This window comes from Thalassophryne amazonica, chromosome 5, assembly GCF_902500255.1.
Source record: "Thalassophryne amazonica chromosome 5, fThaAma1.1, whole genome shotgun sequence".
Classification (NCBI taxonomy): domain Eukaryota; kingdom Metazoa; phylum Chordata; class Actinopteri; order Batrachoidiformes; family Batrachoididae; genus Thalassophryne; species Thalassophryne amazonica.
In genome coordinates this window covers 97,506,895-97,532,772 of record NC_047107.1, presented here as the reverse complement: position 1 = coordinate 97,532,772, position 25,878 = coordinate 97,506,895, and the positions used below count along the sequence as shown (strand labels likewise).

The 25,878-nt window shown below is 42.2% G+C and overlaps 1 protein-coding gene across 1 annotated transcript in view; it reads left to right on the top strand.

Annotated features, from left to right (window-relative positions):
* The window catches only part of LOC117511007 (serine/threonine-protein phosphatase with EF-hands 2), a 94,809-nt gene that overhangs the window by 36,275 nt on the left and 32,656 nt on the right, over positions 1-25,878 (top strand). Inside the window, exons 7-11 of the mRNA XM_034170940.1 lie at positions 12,830-12,996; positions 15,452-15,488; positions 18,222-18,371; positions 18,536-18,877; positions 21,726-21,911. Coding sequence (XP_034026831.1) covers positions 12,830-12,996; positions 15,452-15,488; positions 18,222-18,371; positions 18,536-18,877; positions 21,726-21,911 — 882 coding nt within the window. The remainder of the gene's footprint in view (positions 1-12,829; positions 12,997-15,451; positions 15,489-18,221; positions 18,372-18,535; positions 18,878-21,725; positions 21,912-25,878) is intronic.

Below are 25,878 nucleotides of genomic sequence, written 5' to 3'. Positions count from 1 at the left end.
CTGTCAAGTGTACACATGTATGGTTAGCATGCCCAACTTTGCTTGAGAATAAAGGTTTAATCTTAGTCAATTTGGTCACTGGATAGATCTTGTCCCACTTAGAACATTTGTTGTTTGCCGCAATGTATGTCTGTGTCATAGCAGTCAGTAGACAGTCTTTGGGTAATGCTGCCGGTATTACCTGTAATATAGGTCTGGGTCCCATACACACAACACAGTCCTTCTTTGCTGCTAGTCCTGCTTGTTCTGCCATTAAAAGCCAATTGTTATTTTGTCCACTAATTCCTGTAGTTACTAGGAACCAGTCATCTGCCTTCACGTCTTTTGTGCCTTGTACAGACACCCCCTTTGCTTGTGTGGGCACCCCCTTTGCTTGTATGGACACCCCCTTTGACGTACTTAAGTCGGTCAATATTGGTTGCTGTACTCTATCTGTTTCACAGAGGAAGAAATGGAAATACGGATCTTTTCCTTGTTTGTATACCCAAAGGAGGAACAACCAACAGTCTCCCTCTATATCAGGTGGGAATATGGTTCCTTTTTCTGTGGTATTCACCACTATAGACAGCTTATCATCTGTTTGATACATTTTGAGACTTTGACTCTGGTACTTAGCCCACTCGGTTTGTGCCCATCTTGGTGTCCATCTACTCCATTCATCGGCTACCAACGTTTCCCATCTCCTATCTTGTTGATCGTTGGTCATATACCATGAGAAACTATTTCCGTAATTAGTCCCTCTGTCACCATCCGGCATTCCATGGATAAGAGCACTATATGGTACAGAGATGATCACAGAAGTATTTCTAGGAATGCAGGCCTGTACACCAAATCGGTATGCATTATTCCCATCACAGCTATGTACTGTGGCATTGATTATCGGACTGGGGTCTTTGTTACTTCTTTTTGGTCTCTGCAATCTGTGGATGTGATCCTTATTATCATGTCCCGTGCTCATGGCTTTTAATAATAATACCAATTCAAAAAAGAAAAGTAGCATAACAAGGACTGTCCGTGGGGTCCAGAAATCCCCTTTCTTTTTATCTTTTTCTTTCGCCATTTCTGCACACTACAGCACACCTATGTTCAGAACAGTGGCTTCTTAATGTCTTCTGCTAGCTTTCGTGTCTAACCTGGATCTTAACACCAAGCTCACACACTATTACTAGTCTTGTCCTACTGTTCTTACTGTTTGTCTGTGTCTGCAGAAATGACTTTCTTACAGTGAGTTAAATGAATCCATGTACTTCTTTCCCCAATTTTCAAAGCTGTGGGTGTTGTGAGTAGTACTTGATAGGGCCCTTCCCATTTAGGTGAATGCCAGTGTTTTCTCTTGATGCTTCTTATCAACACCCAGTCTCCAGGTACCACTTTAGGGTCCTCCTGTGGAGAAATGGGATCATCAGTGTTTGGAACTCTCCCTTGTTGTCCTTCTAACATTTTTCTCATGTAATCCGCCAAATTGGCTTCCTCAGGTACATCCCAAATTTGTCCATAATATGGCAATCGATATTTTCTGCCAAACAATGTTTCATACGGTGTCAACCCCATGGTACTAGTTATGTTTATATACATTTTTACCAAATCTACACAATGTGTCCATGGTCTGCCTGTTTCCTCCATTGTCTTTCTAAGTCTGTTTTTTACTGTTCCATTCATCCTTTCCACTAATCCGGCGCTTTGTGGATGATAAGCACAATGATTTTTGAGATTAACCTGTAGTGCTTCTCCTACGTATTGCACTATTGCATTAACAAAATGCGCTCCGTTATCTGAATAGACTGTTTCTGGTATTCCAAATCGTGGGATGATGTCTTTGCATAATGCTTTAGCCACTGTAAGTGAATCTGCATGTTTTGTAGGGAACAATTCTACCCATTTTGAGAAGGCATCAATTATGACTAAACAAAATTCCTTCCCTTCATGTTTACTCAGCTGTATATAATCCATATGAATCACTTGAAAGGGATATTGTGGTGTTGGAAATTTACCTCTTTGGGGTCTCAAATTGCCTTGTGAGTTGTGTTTTGCACATATCATGCATGCTCTACAATGCTGTTTTGCATATGCATCGAACCCATAAAGACAAAAAATAGATTGCAATTGCGATATCATACCCCCTGATGAGACATGCGTCACGCCATGGCTCATAATAGCTGCCCATTTAAACATATTTTTTGGCAATATGGGTTTCTTTTGTGGTCATACGTACAAGTCATTTGCATACGTAGCGCCTTTAGCTATCCACATTTGTTTTTCTCTGTCTGTTGCCTGCTGTTGCATATCAGCAAGCAGTGTACGACCTATATACAAATCTGGAGTTGTTTCCTGTATAACAAAAATAGAAGAAGCTGCTGCTGCCTCTTTTGCTACTCTGTCAGCAAAATCATTTCCTTTTGAAACACTGTCAGAGCCTTTAGTGTGAGCCGCACATTTGCATATAGCAATTTGTTGAGGCAACTTCACAGCTTGCAGTAGGGCAGTTAGGAGAGTGGCATGAGTCACTGGCTTTCCAGATGATGTCACCATTCCACGCTCCTCCCACAGTTTTGCAAACACATGCACTGTGCTGAAAGCGTACTGGCTGTCTGTATAAATTGATACGGCCGTACCTTGAAACAGATAGCAAGCTGCAGTTAAAGCAACTAATTCAGCTGCTTGTGCTGAAAATGACGATGGCAATGAAGCAGAATCTAATACTTCTGAATTTGTGACGACAGCATATCCAGATTGTGTTTGTCCATAAGCATTTTTGGTGGAAGAACCGTCCACATACACGATTGTACTGTTTGGGATGGGTGTGTCCCGGAGGTCTGGGCGTGCTTTTGTACAAACTGTTGCTACATCAAGACAATTGTGCGGCTCACCATCCTCAGGTAAAGGTATCAATGTGGAGGGATTCAATGTTGTACAGCGCTCTATCGTAAGGTGTGGCTGTGATAATAGCAAGGACATGCACGAAAGATGTCTTGCTGGGGACAAAAGGCTCATGTTTGTCTGCAACAAAAGTGCAGAGACTGCATGTGGAACTTTCAATGTCAACTGATGGAATAGAACAACATTACTGCTACTTTGAACAGCCATAGAGGCCGCAACAACAGCCTGTACGCATGGTGGTAAAGCACTTGCTACTGCATCCAATTTAGATGAGTAGTAGGCAACTGGCCTCAATTTTGAGCCATACACTTGAACCAAAACACTAGTCATGAACTTATTCTTACAATCAACTGTTTGAGTAAATGGTTTACTATAGTCTGGTAGTGCCAAAACTGTGGATGACACTAATGTTTGTTTTACTTTTACAAAGGCTTCCTCAGCATCTTTGTTCCATTCCAACACGGTTGACATTGAAATATCATCTTTGTACATCAAATCAGAAAGTGGACTAGTCAACTCTGCATAGCAAGGAATCCATGCCCTGCAGTAATTTGTCAATCCAAGAAATGACATCATCTGCTTTTTGGTTTGTGGTTTTGGAGCGTGCAAAATTGCTTCCTTCCTGTCAGACAGGATCGTGCGCCCTGTGGCTGATAACTCATGTCCTAAATATTTTACTTTATCCCTACACAACTGAACTTTGTTTCTACTCACTCTGTGGCCATTGTCAAATAAGAAACATAATAATGCTACTGTGTCAGTTATGCAGTTTTCTCGTGTGTCAGAGGCAATCAAAATGTCATCAACATACACTAATAGTTGGCTATCTGCCGGTGGAACGAAATTGGCTAAACATGCTGACATGACTTGAGAATAAATAGTTGGACTCTCTGCGTAACCCTGCGGTAATCTGGTGAATGTATATCGTTGTCCTTTAAAGGTAAAAGCAAACCAGAATTGACTATCTGGGTGTACTGGCACAGAGAAAAATGCATTACTTATGTCAATTACTGAGAAACTATTAGAATTTGGTCTCAGCGAATTTAACAAGGTGTGTGGATCTGGGACACATGGTGCTCTTTTAATCACAGCAGCATTTACTGCCTGCAGATCTTGAATCATTCTCCACCCCACTGAGGGCGGAGCCTTTTTCACAGGAAATATGGGTGTGTTACATGGTGAATCTGGACATGGCACTATTACTCCTGCTGTTAATAAATCCTCTATTACTGGCCTGATTCCTTCAATTGCATCAGGTTTCAATGGATACTGTCTTACACATGGTCTGTATTCTGTTTTTGGCCTTATAACTACAGGTTGTGCATTTTTAATCAGTCCTACGTCTGAAGGACCTGTTGTCCACAATCCTGACGGTACTGAAGAGAGAAGAGCATCCTCTTCAGGACTCAACTGAAACACTCAGGATTGTGAAGTGGACGCATCAATGTGCGTTCCAGCTGTCAGCACCAATGAGACATTAACTAGCACTTTATACAACTTGGTTGATGGACTGAACTCCGTTCGTGGGCCAACTCTACTCCAATCAGAGGCTGACAAAGCTGTTATGACTGTCAGTCCCAATTCTTGCCATTCTGTCAAATATGGCTTACAAAGTGACATATGTAATGGCATACCTGTGAATTTCAATTTTGATACATCTTCAGTGGCGCCTGTTACTGTTATGACGGCTATTGAGTTGCCATCATGAATCAAATCGGTCATTGTCAGTTTCACAGGTGAAACATTTTTCAATTTAGTTTCATAGTCACCATCCGGACCTGGAGGATCTTTATGCCACATTGTGACATGCAGGTCAGGTGGTGACATCTGTTGTTCAGGATTTTTTAGTAGGGCTGTCGCTTGCAAGACGACATCTTTACCCCATCCTGCAGCATCTTCTTCTGAGATGTCAAATGTATAGTAATAGTGGAATGTGGGGTCAGCGCTTTCTTCTCTTACCATGTTAACGCCTCCTGTGCGTTCAACAACTAATTTCCCTTGTTCCACAATTATGGACAAGCCCAATGCAGTCAATCCGTCTCGTCCTAGGAGGTTAACTGGACATTGTGGCATGCTTAACACTGACATAGTACACGTCAGGCCAAATGGATCTGTCAACGTTATGGGTTTGGTGATAGGGACGTCTGATGTTTGTCCATTCGCAGAGCGAACCCTAAAGAGTTCGTTGCTTAATTGATGGACAGGTATGTTGTCATTACATGTGGTTCTACATGCTCCTGTATCACAAAGGAATGTCACTGGTCGTCCATTTACCAACAAAGTCACTTCTGGTTTTGGTACCGGATTTCCCAGCAAGGCACACAGATCCATATCGCAATCAGACTGCCTATATGATGTGGAATCATGGATTATGGATTCTAGTCATTGTGGATACTGTGGCTGAGGAGGATTATTCCGTTGTGGAATTCCTCCTGCTGCTCCCTCAGTAGGTGGATTCGGACAATTTCTATACATATGTCCCTCTCTTCCACAGTTCCAACAAATCAGGGGACCACGTGGTGGCCCTCCCTGTCTGGGCTGCTGTTGTGGTTGCCATGGTCCTTGACGTTGTGGCTGTCCACCTTGTCTATTTTGCCATGGCTTTTTGGGGCGTTTGCACTGCTTCTGCTGTCTTAAGTTACCCTGCTGGTAATATATTTCGTCATCTCCATGTGCTACATACACTCCTTTGTCGCTGTTTCTTGTCTTTTTCTGCTTTAAGACTTCTTCTGCATGACAGCAGTGTGTATGTGTGTCTTCCAATGTGCCTGTAGGCAATCCAATCCAATGTTTCTGTATCCAAGCTTTTATATCCTTATTGGAATGTTGGATCAGAGCGTTTTTCAATTGTTGTTCATACACAGGTGTTTCTGGCAATATGCCACTATGGACCCTAAACACATTCTCAAATCTGCACCTAAACTCTGTCCATGGCTCTCCTTCTTTCTGAGTTGTCCTGGTAATTTCAGTATAATTTATCTTTGGTCCTAACACTCCTTTTGCACGTGTAATCATAGCTTCCACTCTTGTTTTCAAGACTAGATCATCATGTGTCAGTGGCACGCCTTGTTGATCTGCAGGATTCCAGTCTCCGCGTACCTGACTCCATTTAGGGCCACATGCTTTCATCCACACCTGTTGGACTTCAGGTCCATTAAGGTGGTAAGATGTTCTAATGTTTTCTATATCCTGCATAAATCCCTCAATATCGACATGTGGCGATGGTATCATGTCGACTGCTGCTTTGATATCATCAGCATTCCATGTCCGATAAACGAGCATGGTTGGTAGCTGTCCTGCTGTTCCTGCACGAGGATTTGGTACTTCTATCATAGGATAGGCACCTCCCTGATCACTATGTTCCACCATGGGAGGGGCTGTAGGCACTTTCGCTTGACTGCGTGTTTGTGGTTTTTCTGGTTTTTCTCTTTTTACCTTAGGTTTTACCGCCAAATCATACTGTGGTGGCGGTACATCGTCATCCTCTGGTAGAGGAGATAAAGGTCTCTTTGTCACCGACGATCCAGCCGGCGGTGATTGTTGAGGCTGTTCTGGCTCTCTGTGCTGAATTATCACATCTTCTTCTGCCTTACCTACAGCTTTCTTTTTCCTTGCTTTCTCTAATCGTCGCTTCTCTGCTCCTTTCTGTCTGTTCTCTGCTTCTTCCTCCCAAAATGCCACTAAATCTGCCCCTACTTTCTGCATCTTTTTCTCATCACCTTTATGTTCCCGTTCTAACTCCTTCTTTAGCTTCTGTATACTGATCAGGTTCAGTCGTCCGTCAAAGTCATGTTTATTTATCCAGGTCTCCAATTTCTTTGTTGCTTTTGGATTTTTTGCCTCCATAACTTTCCAGTCGTCAGTTGATAAATTTTCCTTATTTTTAGACGTCTTACCCCCCATTTTTATTATCCCTTGTTATAATTTGGACTTCAGACGGGGGCACACCTAGGGTGTTCTAAATCTGAAGTTTTCACACTTTCTTTGGACGTGACAATTAATTTGCCGTCGTGTGGTTGATTCCTTTCACCTCCCCGTAGGAAGCGGAATCACTTGCCTCTGCTTCCACACGCACGGTTGTCACTAACGTTGTCCAAAGTATTACACTTTCACACAGTTATTTACACTTGCGCAAAACACTATTTACACATAGAAACACTCCTAATAATCGTACGCGTATTCTTATGTCAGGGGAGCTCGCCCTCCCGTGAAATTTAACTAATGTCCTGCCTTAGGGGACTCCGCCGTCCCTGCCAAATTTAACTGCTTTTTTACAGTGCACGTATTTCTACCCGGGATTTCCTTTACGTATTAAAACAGAGGAGTCCGTATCCTCCTTCCGGAATTTAACTACTTGCGTCCCTCGCAACCGTAGAGGAGTCCGCCCTCCTTACAGAGTTTAACTGCTTTGCATTAACAGGCGATTCTGTATCATCGCTTACGGAGTTTAACTGTTTTATGTGATCACTTTTATCCCCTACCGGTACGCGTATTAAAACAGAGGAGTCCGCACCCTCCTTACAGAGTTTAACTGCTTTGCATTAACAGGCGATTCTGTATCATCGCTTGCGGAATTTAACTGTTTTATGTGATCTGATCACCACTCACTCAGTACTGTTTACAAAGAAATTTTACTCACTGACTCGACTTCCTGTCTGTCGTCTTCGGGAAAATCTCGTCAACCAGACGATGCCAACGGTGGTCGACAATTGCAGACACGATCAATCGATCGATCAGACCTTGGCCAAGGATTTACGTCTGGACTTGACGACCTCCGCCGGACACCTCCGGTGTTGTTGAGATCCCGGACGTAGCCCCCAGTCAATGTTGGGTATTTTCTCCTCCAAACATTTTTAAAACCTTTAACAAGACAAACAGAGTCAAGAAACACCAGTGAGACAGAAAATCAAATATTACGCGCGGAGTGCGGCCAGGCTGTACACCAAGGCTACACTAAAGTCTGGCCTGCTTTTCCGCTCTTTTTATTAAGAGACGCCCTCATCACATAAACAAGAAACTTGTCCTAAGGGTGGGGGTAATGACGCAAGACAAGTTTCTTCCCATAACATAAACGCATACGTCAAGTGCAGCTGTAAGGAAGAACACTTCAGGTCAGCACATCTCGTTCGTCTGTTGCAGGTATCAGCTGTTCTGCATCTGCCTGAAGTGTCCTGTCTTCCACACTCCTTCACACTAAACACCACATCACAATAGTCAAAACGTTCTCTTGCTCCCAGTCGTTAGAGGCTGCGAAAACAAAGTTATGTTATAACAATAAGTACATCCAGTCCTTCATTCCCAGCTCAGATTGACCCCAGAGTGCTAAAACAAAATTGAATTCTCAGGATTGCATTAAGACAGGTGCAAAACAGCACATCTCCGTTCTCATGAGAAAGAAGACAAAGCTAAAACAAGGTTGAATAACACGTACGTTCTCAGGGTGAAGTGCAAAACAGCACAACACCGTTCTCGTGAGAAAGAAGACAAAGCTAAACAAGGTTGAATAACACATACATTCTCAGGGTGAAGTGCAAAACAGCACAACACCGTTCTCATGAGAAAGAAGGCAAATGTACAAACGTTTAACAGTGATAACATATATACAAAATCTTTAACAGTTCTCCCATAGTAGTTAAGAGAATGTTGATTTTCTTTCCACAAAGGTTTAGCACATTCATTAGCTCTTCAGTACAAAATGTGGCAGTTCTGCCTGGATCCAAGAAAGCATAGGAATGAACCACTTTACTACCCTTCTTGGCCTTTACTTGGACCGGAACAATGGCTAGGATACTGTCTGTGTCACTGGTCCCTGTGCCTAAACAGAATGTGTTAGCTGTACTCACAAACCCACTAGTTAGAGAGTTTCTCAGCATCATCTTAGGAGTCTTCCTTCACTTTTAACTTTTCTTTACTCTTCATGTGCAACAAAGTGGGATGTGTCAATGAGCACAGTTCACAGCTTAGTTTCTCTGTGCAGAGCTTGCTCATATGCCCTCGTTTCAAGCAACTGAAGCATAATCCTTTTCCACGAAGAAAGTCTAACTTCTCTTTGTGAAGGGTTTTTCTCATTTTCTTACAATTTGCCATACCATGCTCACCTTGACAAAAAAGACAGGGTTTTGTGAAGGCACCATCAGAACTGAAAGGAAACTTCTGGCTCACTTTGACTTCTGAGTTGACACCTGTCTGATTGGTCACAGGTGTCGCAGTTGTGGTGAAAATTGTTTTCCTAGTTTTCCTTTCTGCCATGAGGATGGCTGATGACTTGGTTTGTCCCTTGCTGATATCCTTTATATTTCCAAACACAGGATGTAGTTCTACCTTGATTTCACAAGGTCTTGAAACTTTGGTCTTTGAGACTTTGTTTCTTGAATGTCAAAAGCAACGCTTCTCCACTTCTCTCTCAACTTATATGGAAGCTTGTTGACAGTGGCATGCATGTTGGCAATATTATCCAACTCCTCCATATACTCCATATCCATCATTGCGTTTCCACAGCTGGTGAGATAGAGAGCAAGCGCATTAAGAGCTTCACCATCGTCTGCCTTGACTGAAGGCCAACTTAAAGCCTTGTTAATGTAAGCCACAGAGATCCTATATTCATTTCCGAAATGCTCCTTTAAGAGTTTCTTTGCCTCCTCGTAACCCTGATCTGGTTCCATATGCAAACAACTCCGAATTAAGTCTCGTGGCTGGCCGTTGGTGTACTGTTCCATAAAGTACAGGTGGTCCTTCCTGCTCTCTGTTTTACTCTCCACACCATGCTCAAATACCCTAATAAAGAGTCTATATTCTAATGGATCACCTTCAAAGACAGGGATATTTTGAGGTGGTAGAGTAGAAAGCTTTTGATGCTTCACCAGAAACTCTGTGATATCATTTTGTCGCTGCATCACAGTGGCCAAAGGGTTTGCTGTGTACTCAGAGTGGTTACTTAACATGTCGGAGTGATGGACTTCACCTGCGGCTTGAGGTCTTAATGGAGCAGGATTACTGAAGAGTGGCCTTGGATTACGTACATGGCCTGTATTCCTTGAATGCTCTGAATCATCACTTCGTTCATCATCTGATCCCTCAAACTCCTGTAAAACTTCGAGTTTAGCATCTGCAGCAGCCAGAGCAGTCTGGATCTCAAGCTCTTCTTTCTCAGCCTTGAGCTTAGCTTCTTGCTCTTCCAAAGCATGTTTTTGTCTGAATCCTGCTGCTTTTGCTATAAGTGCAGCCTTTTCAAGTTCAGCCTTGAAACGTGCAGAAGAGGCAGAGGATGTTTGCGAATGGGCAGAACTTGACTTAGATCTTTTGGACTTTCCGGATGCTGCTACTGATACTGTCTGTGGGGCGCACATCTTCATTTATTTTCCTAACTTCCTCCATGCGCTCATAAACATCCTTTATCCATTTATCCACATCATCACAAAAGTCTCTAAATACAGTTGCCTTTGGTTCAAACCAGTTCTGCTGATCATTGTTCATGGCTTCTTCTGAGTCAATCTGCTGAAGTAGTGCAGTCTTTAACAGAGATACTGAACTCACAAAACTCTCCAAAGACTTGATTAAACTCCACAAGAACAAGAAACGGCATCTTTATCACCTCCAAATTGCCATCATCATCCATTAAGTGAAGAATCTCATTCTTTTTTGCAGTGAGTTGACCCAGTTTAGTTTTCCTTTGGCTTTGCAGTGTTTCTTCCATAACTTTGGCTGTTTGCTTCAGTTCCTATTTTTCCACTTTGGCTGGGTCATTATCCATCTCCATGATGTCCTGTTAACTTAACAAAGCAGTGCTGTCTCTGAAAGTCGGGAACAAAAGCTGATCTTCGCACGTCGTTAGCAGCTAATTTGCATAAACGTCCACGAATAGCTCTGTTGTCATTCCACAAGCACTTCCCACAGTCAAAAGAAATGGGTTCCAGTGTTCATTCCAGACGCTTTGATTTCTTTTCCACTCCAAAACTCTTGACAACAAGGAGTTGGGTTTTCGTACTAATGTAAGAGTCATACTCGTTTTTGGCTAGCTGGTAGTCCTGGTGTACACGTGTCTCCTCATGTCTATTCTGGGTTTTCACGTATCCCATAATCCCTTGCATGCCAGAGAGTCGCTGCAGTCAAAACAACATAGAGAATCCACACGATGACAATTGTAAATGAATATTATACTACAAAAATGTAATTTTTTTTAATGCTTTTCATCACGTTAATAAGAGACTGCTGCATGATACCCTGAAAACTTGCTAAAACAATTATAATGAAAAATCCGTGTCTGCTACGTTCAATCTGCGTGGAATTTAATAAACGCAAACCAAATTTCAGACATATTATATGTATTAGACTGGAACAAAGAGGGCAAACAGTGTTGTAAAGAACAATAATCAAGACGTTAAAGAGCAAACTTCACTTTCCCCCAGAACGACATGAACAGGAAGCGAGTGTAGCTCACAGCAGCTCCTATTGAAAATAACGGAGAGACAGCCTGTGATTCTCACATGTTTACATAAAACAAACGCAGTAACAATGTCTAAAAACCCAGAGAATATATTCACAAGAGTTTTAGGCACAATATAAAAATAGTTTTATGTTGCGATGTTAATTGTGTTGTCCGTGTGCAGCGGTTAAAGTGAAGCGTGATCAGAGCGTATCAATGGAGTTCTCAATGTTACTGAGATCTCGCAGCGCAGCGACCTCTCCGAGGTTTTGCGGGATTTGAAACCTGAAAAGCCTCACAAAAACGTTTATTCCAAAAACCAGAAAAAAGCTGCCACAGCAATCTGTAGATGAATGATATTACTTCAGGTTCTTGCAAAGTATGGACAGCAGGACATAGACACGGCAGCCCACCTGGAGTTTTCCTAAAGGCACCTGAAGGACTCTCAGACCATAACAAACAAAATTCTCTGGTCTGATGAGACAAAGATTGAACTCTTTGATGTGAATGCCAGGCATCATGTTTGGAAGAAACCAGGCACCATCCTTACTGTCAACCATGGTGGTGGCAGCATCATGCTGTGAGGATGTTTTTCAGCAGCAGGAACTGGGAGACGAGTCAGGTATGAGGGAATGATGAATGCAGCAATGTACAGAGACATTCTAGATGAAAACCTGCTCCAGAGTGCTCTTGACATCAGACTGGGTTGACAGTTCCTCTTTCAGCTGGACAGTGACCCTAAGCACACAGCCAAGATATCAAAGGATTGGCTTCAGGAGAACTCTGTGAATGTCCTTGAGTGGCCCAGCCAGAACCCAGATCTGAATCTGATTGAACATCTCTGGAGAGATCTGAAAATGGCTGTGCAGCGACGCTCCCCATACAACCTGATGGAGCTTAAGAGGTGCTGCAAAAAGGAATGGATAAAACTGCCCAAAGATAGGTGCACCAAGCTTGTGCATCATATTCCAGAAGACTTGAGGCTGTAATTGCTGCCAAAGGTACATCAGCAAAGTATTGAGCAAAGGGTGTGAATACTTACGTACATGTGATTTCTTAGTTTTTGGGGGATCAAAACAAAAAACAAAAACACTTTTTTTCACGTCATTATTGGGTGTTGTGAGTAGAATTTTGACGGGAAAATGAACATACTCCATTTATGAATCAGGCTGTAACACAACAAAATGTGGAAAAAGTGAAGTGCTGTGAATACGTTCTGGATGCACTATAAACATAGATATGGTGCATAAACGTCTGTGGCTTGTCACACAAGTCTAAAATAAGCCTTTGCAGCATAATAACTAATTTTTCACAATATGACCCCTTGAAAAAAATCAAGTTGACAATATATATTATTTTCATAAAATGTGGATATTTATGTGCTAAATGTGTAGCTCCAAAATTAGGTATTTTCCCATGTGGAAATTGTGTATAGCAACGTAGGATCTTCAACCTTGCTTTTGTTTGGTGTAATCATTTGTTTGTAATCATTCTTTAATGTTTCTTGTTCTATGTGTTGTTGCGTTATAGAATGGGATGCCATCCTTAGAGAAGTCATATGTGTTTAATGGAGACTTCGTAGACCGAGGCAAAGACTCCATTGAGATCCTCCTCATTCTGTTTTCATTCCTACTCATCTATCCCAGTGCGGTCCACCTTAACCGCGGAAACCATGAGGACCACATAGTCAACTTGAGGTGAAAACAATCCTGTACAAGGACAATAAACATTAAGGGTCCTATCTTGACAGGCCAAAGTGCATAGGATGTGTCCAACTCCACATTGCTATTTACATGGCTTGAAATCTGAGTGCAGTGTAGGGAGTAAACAGGTTCTATCTAGTCTTTTAATTCATCCTGTCCGGTGCATTCCTAGTCAGATGGCACAGTCAGTGAGAGGTTTTCTGGCAAGGACAGAATTCTATAGTTTTCCACTTTGTCTCTTTGGTGGATCCTTGGGTGCCACTGGAAAGACTTTGTGTCAGATAGGTTGTTACTTAGCTAGAGTCAGATGAAGAATATCACTTGCATGATGAGGGAGCATCAGCTATGACATTTTGGACATGTGGTACTCTGTGGTACTCTGCATGATCCAGCATGCAGATGCCTCAGCGTTTATGGCCCGAGTGTCTGGAGAAGTCCAAAGTGATGCCCACATGTCACCTGGCTGCAGCAGATAGATGGTTCCTTTAGAAAGGTGGGGATGAACTGGTTGTCTGTCTCCATCCAGGACCCAAGGCAGTTCCATAGTCTGGTAGATGCAAGTGATGCACATCACCAGTGCATGTTCCTCGACTTGACAGAATTCTGGATGCAGTGTCAAAGCATGCAAGTGGAGCCTTTACAGGAGCACTATTCACCCACCACAGCTCCCTGAGGTGAAGACCTGGAGCTCTTCATCTCTCAGCACCTCCTCCTCTGACCACCTGCTCGCCTCCATATTCCACCAGGCATGGATAGTTCTACCCTGATCCCCACTACTCTGGACACTTGCTCCAGCAGAGTGCTGTCTGCCTCCCAACCTGTGAAGGAAGAAGAGTGGTGTAAAAATATACGACAACATGTTTCAAAAAAGCTGGTGGTAGTGGTATGTTTACCACTGTGTTACATCAAGTTGTTCAACAGTCCAGGGTCTCCGTTGTCGTATTTTGCGCTTCATAATGCACCACATATTTTCAATGGGCGACAGGTCTGGACTACAGGCAGACCAGTCTAGTACCCGCACTCTTTTACTACGAAGCCACGCTGTTGTAACACGTGCAGAATGTGGCTTAGCATTGTTGGTGAAATAAGCAGGGACGTCCCTGAAAAAGATGTTGCTTGGATGGCAGCATGTGTTGCTCCAAAACCTGGATGTCCCTTTCAGCACTGATGGTGCCATCACAGATGTGCAAGTTGCCCATGTCATGGGCACTAACACACCCCCATACCATCACAGATGGTGGCTTTTGAACTTTGCACTGGTTACAATCTGGATGGTCTTTTTCCTCTTTTGTCTGGAGAACATGGTGTCCATGATTTCCAAAAACAGTTTAAAATGTGGACTCATCAGACCACAGCATACTTTTCCACTTTGCATCTGTCCATTTCAAATGAGCTTGGGCCCAGAGAAGGCAGCAGTGTTTCTGGATGTTGTTGATGTATGGCTTTCACTTTCCATGGTAGAGTTTTAACTTGCACTTGTAGATGTAACGACAAACTGTGTTAACTGACAATGGTTTTCTGAAGTGTTCCTGAGCCCATGTGGTAAGATCCTTTACACAATGATGTCGGTTTTTAATGCAGTGCCGCCTGAGGGATCGAAGGTCACGGGCATTCAATGTTGGTTTTCAGCCTTGCCGCTTACGTGTAGAAAGTTCTCCAGATTCTCTGAATCTTTTGATTATATTATAGACTGTAGATGATGGAATGACTAAATTCCTTGCAATTGAATGATGAGAAAAATTGTTCTTAAACTGTTGGACTATTTTTCACGCAATTGTTCATTGTCACAGCTTTTTTGAAATGTGTTGCAGGCATCCATTTCAAAATGAGCAAATATTTGCACAAAAACAAAGTTTATCAGTTTGAACATTAAATATCTTGTCTTTGTGGTGTATTCAATTGAATATTAGGTTGAAGAGGATTTGCAAATCATTGTATTCTGTTTTTATTTACATTTCACTCAGTGTCCCAACTTCACTGGAATTGGGGTTGTAGTACAATTCACAGTTTTTGAATTTTTGTATTTTTCCATTGGTTTTGACTATTTCATTGTTTTCAATTCAGTTTCCTGCTGTGTGCAGCAGCAGTGACTATGCACAGTGTGAGTTGGGTCTGCCTGTGTGAGTGAGGATGAATATCTGAATATTACACCATGTAAATATAAAAAAAAAGTCTGAGACCAGATTTTCGCCACTATAGTCACCTTCTGCTGCCAGACAACAGCAATCTATTGCTACTGCACACATCCACTTCAGAAAAACATGCCCATGCCTGCATAAATGAGAACAGTTATACTCTGTACTTACTGTGCTGCCCACTGCTTCATGCCAGATGGAAGATAAGACCCAAAGTTGCACACAACCTGATTCTCCTGCTTGTCCTCACATTCATCAAGCATCATCTCAACGCTCCATTTCTAACTGTCATGTCTTGTGTCTGTCTGGTTTAGGTATGGCTTCACAAAAGAAGTGCTGTCGAAGTATAAGGTAGGTTTCTGTCATGTACTCTGACAATTCCCAAAACAAAGGCAATTCATTATTTCTTCCCCAAAACAGCTTATTAGATGATGGCACTTAAATCTATCTCTCTGGAATGGCAACATTAACTGAGTCATTGAGCCAGTAACCTCTTCATACACTACAGAGTAACACCGCTCACAATTAAAAGGATGTAAGGTCAAAAATATTGTAACAATGTAGTATTTCAAAATTAGAAATCATGCCAAGGTCAAGTTTTTTTTCTGCATTTTTTTTTAAATCATCCTAATTGTAGTTGGAATTTAAATATTGTTTGCTATATAGCAGTAATAATAATAATAATAATAATAATATAACGCTGAGTGTGTGTGTGTGCGTGTGTTGGCTATGTACAGATTAGTAATTAAGCAATTGACACCAAACTTGGTATGGTGACTGGGGGCACCAAGGGGGAGGTCACTGGGGCCCTAAGGTTGAAAGCGTATGTCCACGAGCACACACACACACACACACTCACACACACGCGGTCAGCCTTATATATTAAATCACGACCCGCTCACTGGAGCCCTTATTTTCACAGTTCACGTGGTACTCAGGTCAGGTAGCATCACACTTTACTTACTATGTAGTAGGGGCTGGCTAGGGTGCACTTTACTTACAATACGAACGGGCAGGCGCACTCTGTGTACGAGTTAAGGCTCGTTTTTTTTTTCCATTAAAATGTACCTGCTGGGTACGGCATGCCAGAGCTGTCACCTTTTTTATCATTCACTTGAGTCTCATGAATGTCACAAATTGCTCTATGAAAATTAATGATGACAACATACACACAATGCAATGCAGCTTACTACACCTTAACTAAAGTGATATGAAATATACAATGACATGACTAAAATTCATCTCTATTACCCATGCGTAGAACAGGAAACTTAGCTAGTATATATATATATATGTATGTATATATGTATATATATATATATATATATAATATTTTTTTTTTTTGACCTCATAACATCTAAATACAGGTGACCAGACAACTGCAATGCCCTACTGTAAGTGCAGAGAGTTAAAATTTCAGACAAGTAGGAAAGTGCAAGGCCATTAATGGCTTTAAAAACAAACATTAAAATCTAAAACTCAATTTGAAAATAAACTCTCCTTCTTTTCTACTTAAACTGAAATATACAAAAAAAAAAAAAAAAAACATACAGTGAGGCAAATAAGTATTTGATCCACTGTCGATTTTTCAACTTTTTTCACCTACAAAGAATGGAGAAGCCTGTCACTTATATTGTGGGTACACTTCAACTGTGAGAGACACAGTCTAAAAAAAAAAATCATAATGTATGATGAAATAAATAATTTGCATTTTATTGCATGAAATTTGATCACCTACCAACCAGCAAGAATTCTGGCTCTCACAGACCTGTTAGTTTTTCTTTAAGAAACTCTCCTATTCTGCACTCTTTACCTGTTGAACCTGTTTTAACTTGTTACCTGTATAAAAGACAGCTGTACACACACTCAATCAGTCACACACCAACCTGTCCACCATGGCCAAGACCAAAGAGCTGTCTAAGGACACCAGGGACAAAACTGTAGACCTGCACAAGGCTGGGATGGACTACAGGAAAACAGGCAAGCAGCTTGGTGAGAAGACAATAGTTACACTGTTGGTGTAACTATTAGAAATTGGAAGAAACACAAGATGACTGTCAATCTTCCTTGGTCTGTGGCTCCATGCAAGATCTTACCTCGTGGGGTAAGGATGATTCTGAGAAAGCCCAGAACTACACAGGAGGACCTGGTCAATGACCTGAAGAGAGCTGGGACCACAGTCACAAAGATTACATTAGTAACACATGATGCTGTCATGTTTTAAAATCCTGCAGGGCAGCAAGGTCCCCTGCTCAAGCCAGCACAAGTCCAGGCCCATTTGAAGTTCACCAGTGAACATCTGGATGATCCAGAGGAGGCATAGCAGAGGGTAATGTGGTCAGATGAGACTAAAATAGAGCTTTTTGGTATCAACTCCACTCGCCGTGTTTGGAGGAAGAAGAAGGATGAGTACAACCCCAAGAACACTGTCCCAGCCATGAAGCATGGGGATGCTTTTCCACAAAGAGGAGAGGACGACTGCATCGTATTGAAGGGAGGATGGATGGGGTCATGTATCCTGAGATTTTCGCAAATACCTTCCCTCAGTAAGAGCATTGAAGATGAGTCATGGCTGGGTCTTCCAGCATGACAATGACCCCAAACACACAGCCAGGGCAACTAAGGAGGGGCTCCGTAAGAAGCATTTCTAGGTCCTGCAGTGGCCGAGCCAGTCTCCAGACCTGAACTCAATAGAAAATCTTTGGAGGGAGCTGAAACTCAAAACCTGAAAGATCTGGAGAAGATCTGTATGGAGGAGTGGACCAAAATCCTTGCTGCAGTGTGCAAACTTGGTCAAGAACTACAGGATTCATCTGACCTCTGTAATTGCAAACAAAGGTTTCTGTACCAAATATTAAGGTCTGTTTTTCTATTGTATCAAATAATATCAAAATGTGATTTTATGATTTTTTTTAATTTTGTCTCTCACAGTTGAAGTGTACCTAACATTAAAATTACAAACCTCTCCATTCTTTGTAGGTGGGAAAACCTGCAAAATTGACAGTGGATCAAATACTTATTTGCCTCACTAGATACGTCAGTAATGATTGCAACTCAGCTGTTTTGTTTGTTTTATTTTCTCAGATGCATGGAAAACGGATCCTGAAGCTGCTACAAAAAATATTCAGCTGGCTGCCCTTAGCAACAGTGATTGACCAGAAGGTACTGGTCCTTCATGGAGGGATCTCCGACAGCACAGACCTCAGTGTCCTCACCAGGGTGGACAGACACAATGTGAGATAAGACTAGAACTGGCTGTAACAATATTTAGATCATGACTGAAAGACATCATTTTATATTATACAACATATTGTCACAGAGGAACATAACCTTAAGATAATTTCATGACCTATGAGGAGCTTTATCTTTGAAATCTTCACTGTGCTCTGCTTCTTCAGTATGTATCTGCACTGAAACCTCCGAAGAAGAGACATGACTTCTCAGCCGGCTTATCCAGTGACTCGGAAACTGATGAAGAATTTTGGGGTACCAGCAAGGTGTTCCAGCGCCAGGCCTCCTTCAGCTTTCCTAAACCCTTGGGAACCCGCGAGAGCTTCCAGAACCGCTCTCTGCAGGACTTCTCTGATCGGATCAAAGGGACATTAAATGATGAACGGGACATTCACATGCGCAAAGCATCCATTATCAGTGCTGAGAACATAAGATTAGAAAATACGACAGTCCCATCTGTATCTTCTGACTCGATGAGCAGTGACAATGCCAGGGAAGAGTGGAAATGGGTAAGAAATCAACAACAACTAGGTGTGTTTGCTCAGATTTTCTGATACACAGCATATCTACACTGTCATTTTTCTTTGCACTAAAGGAACACATCTTTGCTGCAAAGGTTAAGGTTTACTATTCACCCAATGACCATAAACTAATGCAACGAATCAGGATTTAAAAAGTTGCACTCATTCTGCAGTGTAGGGATGGTAGCTGCATGGTCTTAGTGTGCCTTAGTGGTTGTAGTGTGCCTAACTGTAATTAGGACTGATTAAATGCAGAGGACAATTTTTGTTATATGACTGAACAATAACAATAAAGGAATTTATTATTATATTGATTATGTTTCCTTTAGTTACATCATTAAAGGTGGTGGCCAAGTGGTTAATACACTTGGTTTCAGTGTGGAAGGTTCCTGGTCAGGAAGGGCATCCGGCGTAAAATTTGTGCCAATTCAACATGCAGATCCACCTTGGATTTGCTGTGGCGACCCCGAGTACAAAACAAGGGAGCAGCCGAAGGGACTTACTATTAAAGCTGGGATTAATGATGGAATATCAATGATATCATATAGGTGGGGGAGGTGATGGTCTAGTGGTTAAAGTGTTGGGCTTGGGACCAGAAGATCCTGGGTTCAAATCCCCGCCTTTTTGAATTTGAATTTTGGCAGTATGATTGGTATGACTGGGAGAGAGCTGGCTGACATGATGGAGAGGAGGAAGGTAGGTCTATTGTGTGTGCAAGAGACCAAGTGGAAGGGAAGTAAGGCCAGAAGCGCAGGCATTGGGCTTCATGTTGTTGTATCATGGTATAAATAGGAAGAGAAATGGTGTTGGGGTTATTTTAAAGGAAGAGTATGCTGGAGGTTAAGCAAGTGTCTGACAGGGTGATGAGTGTGAAGTTGGAAATTGAAGGGGTGATGATGAATATCATCAGTGCATATGCCCCACAGGTAGGGTGTGAAACAAAGGAGAAAGAAGATTTCTGGAGTGAGTTAGATGAGGTGCTGGAGAGTGTGCCCAAGCATGGTGATAGGAGTGGTGATGAGTGGATTTCAATGGGCATGTTGGCAAAGGGAACAGAGGTGGTGAGGAAGTAATTGGTAGATATGGTATCAAGGACAGGAATGTGAAAGGGCAGATCATAGTTGATTATGCAAATAGGATGGAAATGGCTGTGGTGAATACCTACTTTAGGAAAACGGAGGAGCACAGGTAATAGACATGTAAGAGTGGAGGAAGGTGCACACAGTGGACTACATTCGTTGTAGGAAATACAAGGTAAATAAAATTGGAGACTGTAAGGTGGTGGCAGGAGAGTGTACTGGGTGTAAAATCTGGACAGTGGAAGGAAGACAAGGAGACTTGGTGGTGGAATGAAGATGTTCAGGAAAGCATAACGAGAAAGAGGTTGGTGAAAAAAAAGAATTGGGATAGTTAGACAGCTGAAGAAAGTAGACAGGACTATAAAGAGTTGCAGTTTCAGGCAAAAAGAGAAGTGGCAAACGCTAAGGAAAAGGCATATAGTGAGCGGTACAAGACGTTGAACAGTAAGGAAGGAGAAAAGGACTTGTACTGATTGGCCAGACAAAGGAACAGAGCTAGAAAGGATCTGCAGCAGGTTAGGGTGATAAAGGATGCAGATGGTAATGTGCTGACAAGTGAGGAGTGTGTGCTGAGAAGGTGGAGGGAATATTTGAGGGAAGAAAATAAGAGAGCGAAAAGGCTGGATGATGTGGAGAGAGTAAATCAGGAAGTGCAAGAGATTAGTAAGGATGAAGTGAGGGCATCTATGAAGAGGATGAAGAATGGAAAGGCAGTTAGTCTGGATGACATTCCAGTGGAGGCATGGAAATGTTTAGGAGAGACGACAGTGGAGTTTCATACCAGATTGTTTAATAAAATCTTGGAATGTGAGAAGATGCCTGAGAAGTGAGACTAAGTGTGCTGGTTCCTATTTTTAAGAACAAGGGTGATGTGCAGAGCTGTAGTAACTACAGAGACATTAAGATGATCAGCCACAGCATGAAGCTATGGGAAAGAGTAGTAGAAGCTAGGTTTAAAAACACTGAAGGTCTGTGAGGAGCAATATAGTTTCATGCCAAGAAAGAGCACTACAGATGCAATGTTTGCTCTGAGAGTACTGGTAGAGAAGTACAGAGAAGGTCAGAAGGAGTTATATTGTGTGTTTGTGGATTTAGAGAAAGCTTGTGACAGGGTGCCAAGAGAAGAGTTGTGGTATTGTATGAAGAACATCTACATGAGTGAAGGGGAAAGTCTACAAGACAGCAGTGAGACCAGCTATGTTATACAGCTAACAAAAAGACATGAGACAGAACTGGAGGTGGAGCTGGAGATGTTGCACTTCTCTTTGGGAGTGACGAGAATAGTCATGGATTAGGAATGAACAGATAGATGGACAGCTCAGGTGGGATGGTTTGGAGACAAAGTCAGAGAGGCAAGATTGAGATAGTTTGGACATGTGCAGAGGAGGGACCCAAGGTATATAGGGAGAAGGATGCTGAAGATGGAGCCACCAGGCTTGATGAGAAGAGGGAGGCCAAAGAGGAGGTTTATGGATCTGCTGAGGGAGGACATGCAGGTGGTTGGTGTGACAGAGGAAGATACAGAGGATAGGGTGAGATGGAAACGATTAATCTGCTGTGGTGACCTCTAACGGGAGCAGCTGAAAGAAACAGAAGAAGACTGTGTTCATCTGTGGAAAAAATGAGTGTGTTCATCTAAATTTCATGTAGGGTTAGGTAAAGTTGTGGTTCACTGGTATTGGTTTACTACTAGCTAGTTTTAAAAATGTTCCTGTATAAGTTTATGCTGCCTGTGCTGTCATGTTGCCCATCATCAGATCCTGGACCTCTTGTGGAGTGACCCAATGAATGAAGACGGCTGTATGCCCAATGAGGTGAGGGGTGGTGGCTGCTACTGGGGCCCCGATGTCACAGAAGAGTTTCTGAACAAACACAACCTGCAGCTCATAATCCGCTCCCATGAGTGTAAACAGGACGGCTATGAGTTCTGCCACAACCGTAAGGTGATCACAACACAAATCATATCACAGTCATCATTTTACCACCAAATGTTAAACTGCACATAAAATAGTTTAAGATTTGGCTGAGAGATATGTGACACTACATTGTGGAATATTTTACTTAATAATGGATGTATTCTTGGTCCTACTCTTTTCCATAATGTATGGACTGGGTGATGGCCCTTGTGGTGAGGAACAATTCACTGACCGTGACTTTGCAGGCGATGCTTTGATCTTTGTCGAATCAGTGGGTGCCCTGATTGTGGTTCTTGAGATGTTTGAGTTGTAGGATGAAACCTTGTTGCAACATAGTGTCACATATTTGCAGGGGAAGAGAGATGTATTTAAGAACTACAGAATATTCATTACAGGCAGGAGCAGGGCTAAAGCAAACAGATGTACTGGACAAGCAGACCTAATGATGATTTGGATGAGCAACCTTGGCGATCAGGGACACTGAAGAAAGACAGTCCGACAGCCAGATGAGCAGGACCTGAACTTGGATGGGATGCTTATGAGCACCAATAACAGATAAAGACAGAGTGAAAACTGGGATCTGACATTTTAAGGAGCTGATGACAAAACAGGGACCAGGTATGTGATTAAGGAAATCTGTACAAGTGTGCAGACAGAAGAAGGTGCAAAACCCACCCACAGATATCAGAGGGAGATGGACACATTGAGATACAGGCAACAGACAGACAAACAGCTTGCATACCCAATGGAAACCAAAAGTGGTGAAACCTGACATTTTGTGTGTTGAAAGTGTTGAATTTATTGAGAGATGAGCTCAGCTTATGAGGTTGACAGCTGGGAAGCGCTTGTGGAGTCATCACATCACTGGATAGAGGTGTTTTGTGATGGAGATACATTTTCAGCAGACCCACAGTCCTGGTCTTTACTATCCTGCTGCTTCTAGTCTTACCGTTTGGTTGAGAGACCTAAACGCTAACCAGTGACCTAAGGAGACAACTGGATGTCTGTGGTATTATGTTTCTCTTGATGATCGTTGGGTGCAGATGGAATGACTTGTGTCAAATGAGTGGTTAATTGGAATCCTTGATGAGACGTATTACTACTACGTAGTACTGTGGCCATATTGCAGCTTCACTAAGTATAGCAATGTGAAATCCAGATTGAAATATGTTACTCCTAGGCTTGCTAGTGGGGATTACCTTTTGGGTGACCTAGTAGGCCTCGTGAGTCTGGTCTTTGAATCCCATGGGGAGCCCAGAGATACATCACATATATAACTTGGCAACAAAGTGGCATTGTTGGTAGGATGGGACAGTTGATCAAAATAGTTGCAGGTGAAGGTTCTTAATCTTTACATGCACCTGTGACCCTGGAACAAGGCCAAAAATGGTGGGGAAGTATGTACCAAGGTGAAAACCAGATTAAAGTATGTTTCTACTTTGCTTGGCGAGTGGGGCTTGTCCATTGGCTGTCCTGGTGAGTGTTGATCTCATGAGTGAGAAGTGTTCAAATACCACCAAAAGCCACAAAGATACAGGGGGTAAAATAAGCATTGTGACCACATCACCATTTTTCTCAGTAAATATATTTCTAAACGTGCTATTGACATGAAATTTTCACCAGATAACAATCCAAGTAATCCATACATGGAAAGAAACCAAAACAAATAAGTACAGAAGTTACAGGGAAAAAAATTTAACACACTTACTGAAATGTATTTAATATTTCATACAAAAGCCTTTGCTGGTAATGACAACTTCAGGACATCTCCTGTATGGAGAAACTAGTAGCGTGCATTGCTCAGGTGTGATTTTGGCTCATTCTTCCACACAAACACTCTTCAAATCTTGAAGGTTCAGTGGACCACTTCTGTGAACTCTGATCTTTAGTTCTTTCCATAGATTTTCTATTGGATTCAAGTCAGGTGATTGGCTGGGCATTCTAGTAGCTTTATTTACATTCTATGAAACCAGAGTATTCTTGGCTGTGTGGCTGGGATAACTGTCTTGCATTTCATCTTCATCACCCTGGTTGATTTTTCTCAAGAATATCTTGTAACATTTTTCCATTCATCTGTCCTTCAATTATTAGGCCACAATACAGTCGTCTGTTCCTTTGTGCAACACCTCTGGGGGCAACTTAATTCTTGATCGATAATATCAAAAATATTATAAACGAACACAAGAAAATGTTTATCCCTAATCCAAATAAGTGTTCATGAAAGAGATAAATACAAATATTTTGGATGACTTTTGCAACTGTAAATGTTGCGGACCAGTCTATTCACGTGATAAAAATAATCCAATCAGCGATATCGCATTTGATGCTCACGAGGTTGATGACGTAGTTTCGATAAATACGCCAATCAACATTGCCGTACTGTCACCATGCTATCACGTTTCTGTGACATAAGCAAAGTAAGAAGGAAGGAGAAATCCCTTGCGAAGAATTTAGCTGCACGGGGTAGGTGTTAAATATAATAAATAAAATAAAAACTTCGATAAGATTTATCGCTATGTATGAAAATTCAGTAAGGTATATCTTATATATTATATTCCAATTCTAAGGTGGAACTATGCTAGTATATAAAGGTATATCTAAATATCTAAAAAGGAAGAGTAAAATAGGAAAGTAGAAAAGAGTAGAGTAGAGCCACTTAGGTGCCTGGTCTTGAGAACCAGGGATGGCATAATCATTGATGTACATTGTTATTTTACATGTTGTATATGCGACTTGATGTACATTGTTATTGTACATGTTGTATATGCCACTCAAATTCATATTAAATCATAGTCGCCGCATCGGTCAGTCATGTCAGTGTGCATTACTAATTGTAGCAATCTCAAGCTTTAAAAAAAAATAAGAAAAATAATATATCAATATATAGTCCTTGTAACACTAACATAAAACATAAGAAATCCCTATCTCTATTCATTCCAGTGGCAGTGCGAAGTTATGCCATATGGTCAATTTTGTACATCATTTTGTAAATATTAAATTGCTGATTAAAAAAACATAGTACCAACCACATCTAACATAAGTTATGTGGGTTAAGAAATGATGATCACTTCAAGTTAAATTTCACTTGTTGGAACCTGGTTAGACTGAATTATTTTGCTGTTATTGTTATAAATGTTGTGTGGGCCGCTGAAGAGGAGGTACTGCTGGCCCACCACCAGAGGGCGCCCTGCCTGAAGTGCGGGCTTCAGGCACGAGAGGGCGCTGCCGCCTCATGGGAACAGCCGGGAGTGACAGCTGTCACTCATCAACTCATGACAGCTGTCACCTATCTCCACATCATCAACCACTCCATAAAAGCCAGACGACATCTCCACCCCGCTGCCAAGATATCGCCTACCATTGGAGGTAATTTCCTCAGCCTTAATCTGTGCCGTATCGCACGTAATCGTTGCCTGATTCTCTGCAGGAGTTCCTGGTAGCTTGTGTCAGCTGGAGGCTGAGCTGGTCGCGGACGACAGGGTGACAAGCCGCACCCTTCCCGACCCGTGAAGACAAGCGTCTGTATCAGATCTGTAGAAAGACTGTGTTTGTATTTGCGGAGGTGGAGGTGTAATTCCCACCTGCATTATCTGAACTGTGTGCGAGGTGTTTCTGAGTGTCACCACACTCACCTCGTTTTCTGTTTTTGTTTCCTGCCAGCAGTACCAGATCCGACAGCCGGAGACGGTGGCTACCTGGGGACTCCGGACTTGGCGGCTCCAGTATCCTCCGCGTTCGGTGGCAGTGGAAATCGTGTGGGATCCGGCTCTTCTCTGGACAGACGTCTCCTATCCTCGGGCCTGGCCACACGTCACCTTTGTACATTTGACTATAATCCAAATTCTGCATTTGTCTATATTTCGTTGTGCACATTTCACAACAGTAAAGTGTTGTATTTTTGTCTCATCTATTGTCCGTTCATTTACGCCCCCTGTCGTGGGTCCGTGTCACTACACTTTCCCAACAATAAATATATAAGTGACATGTGCTTGTG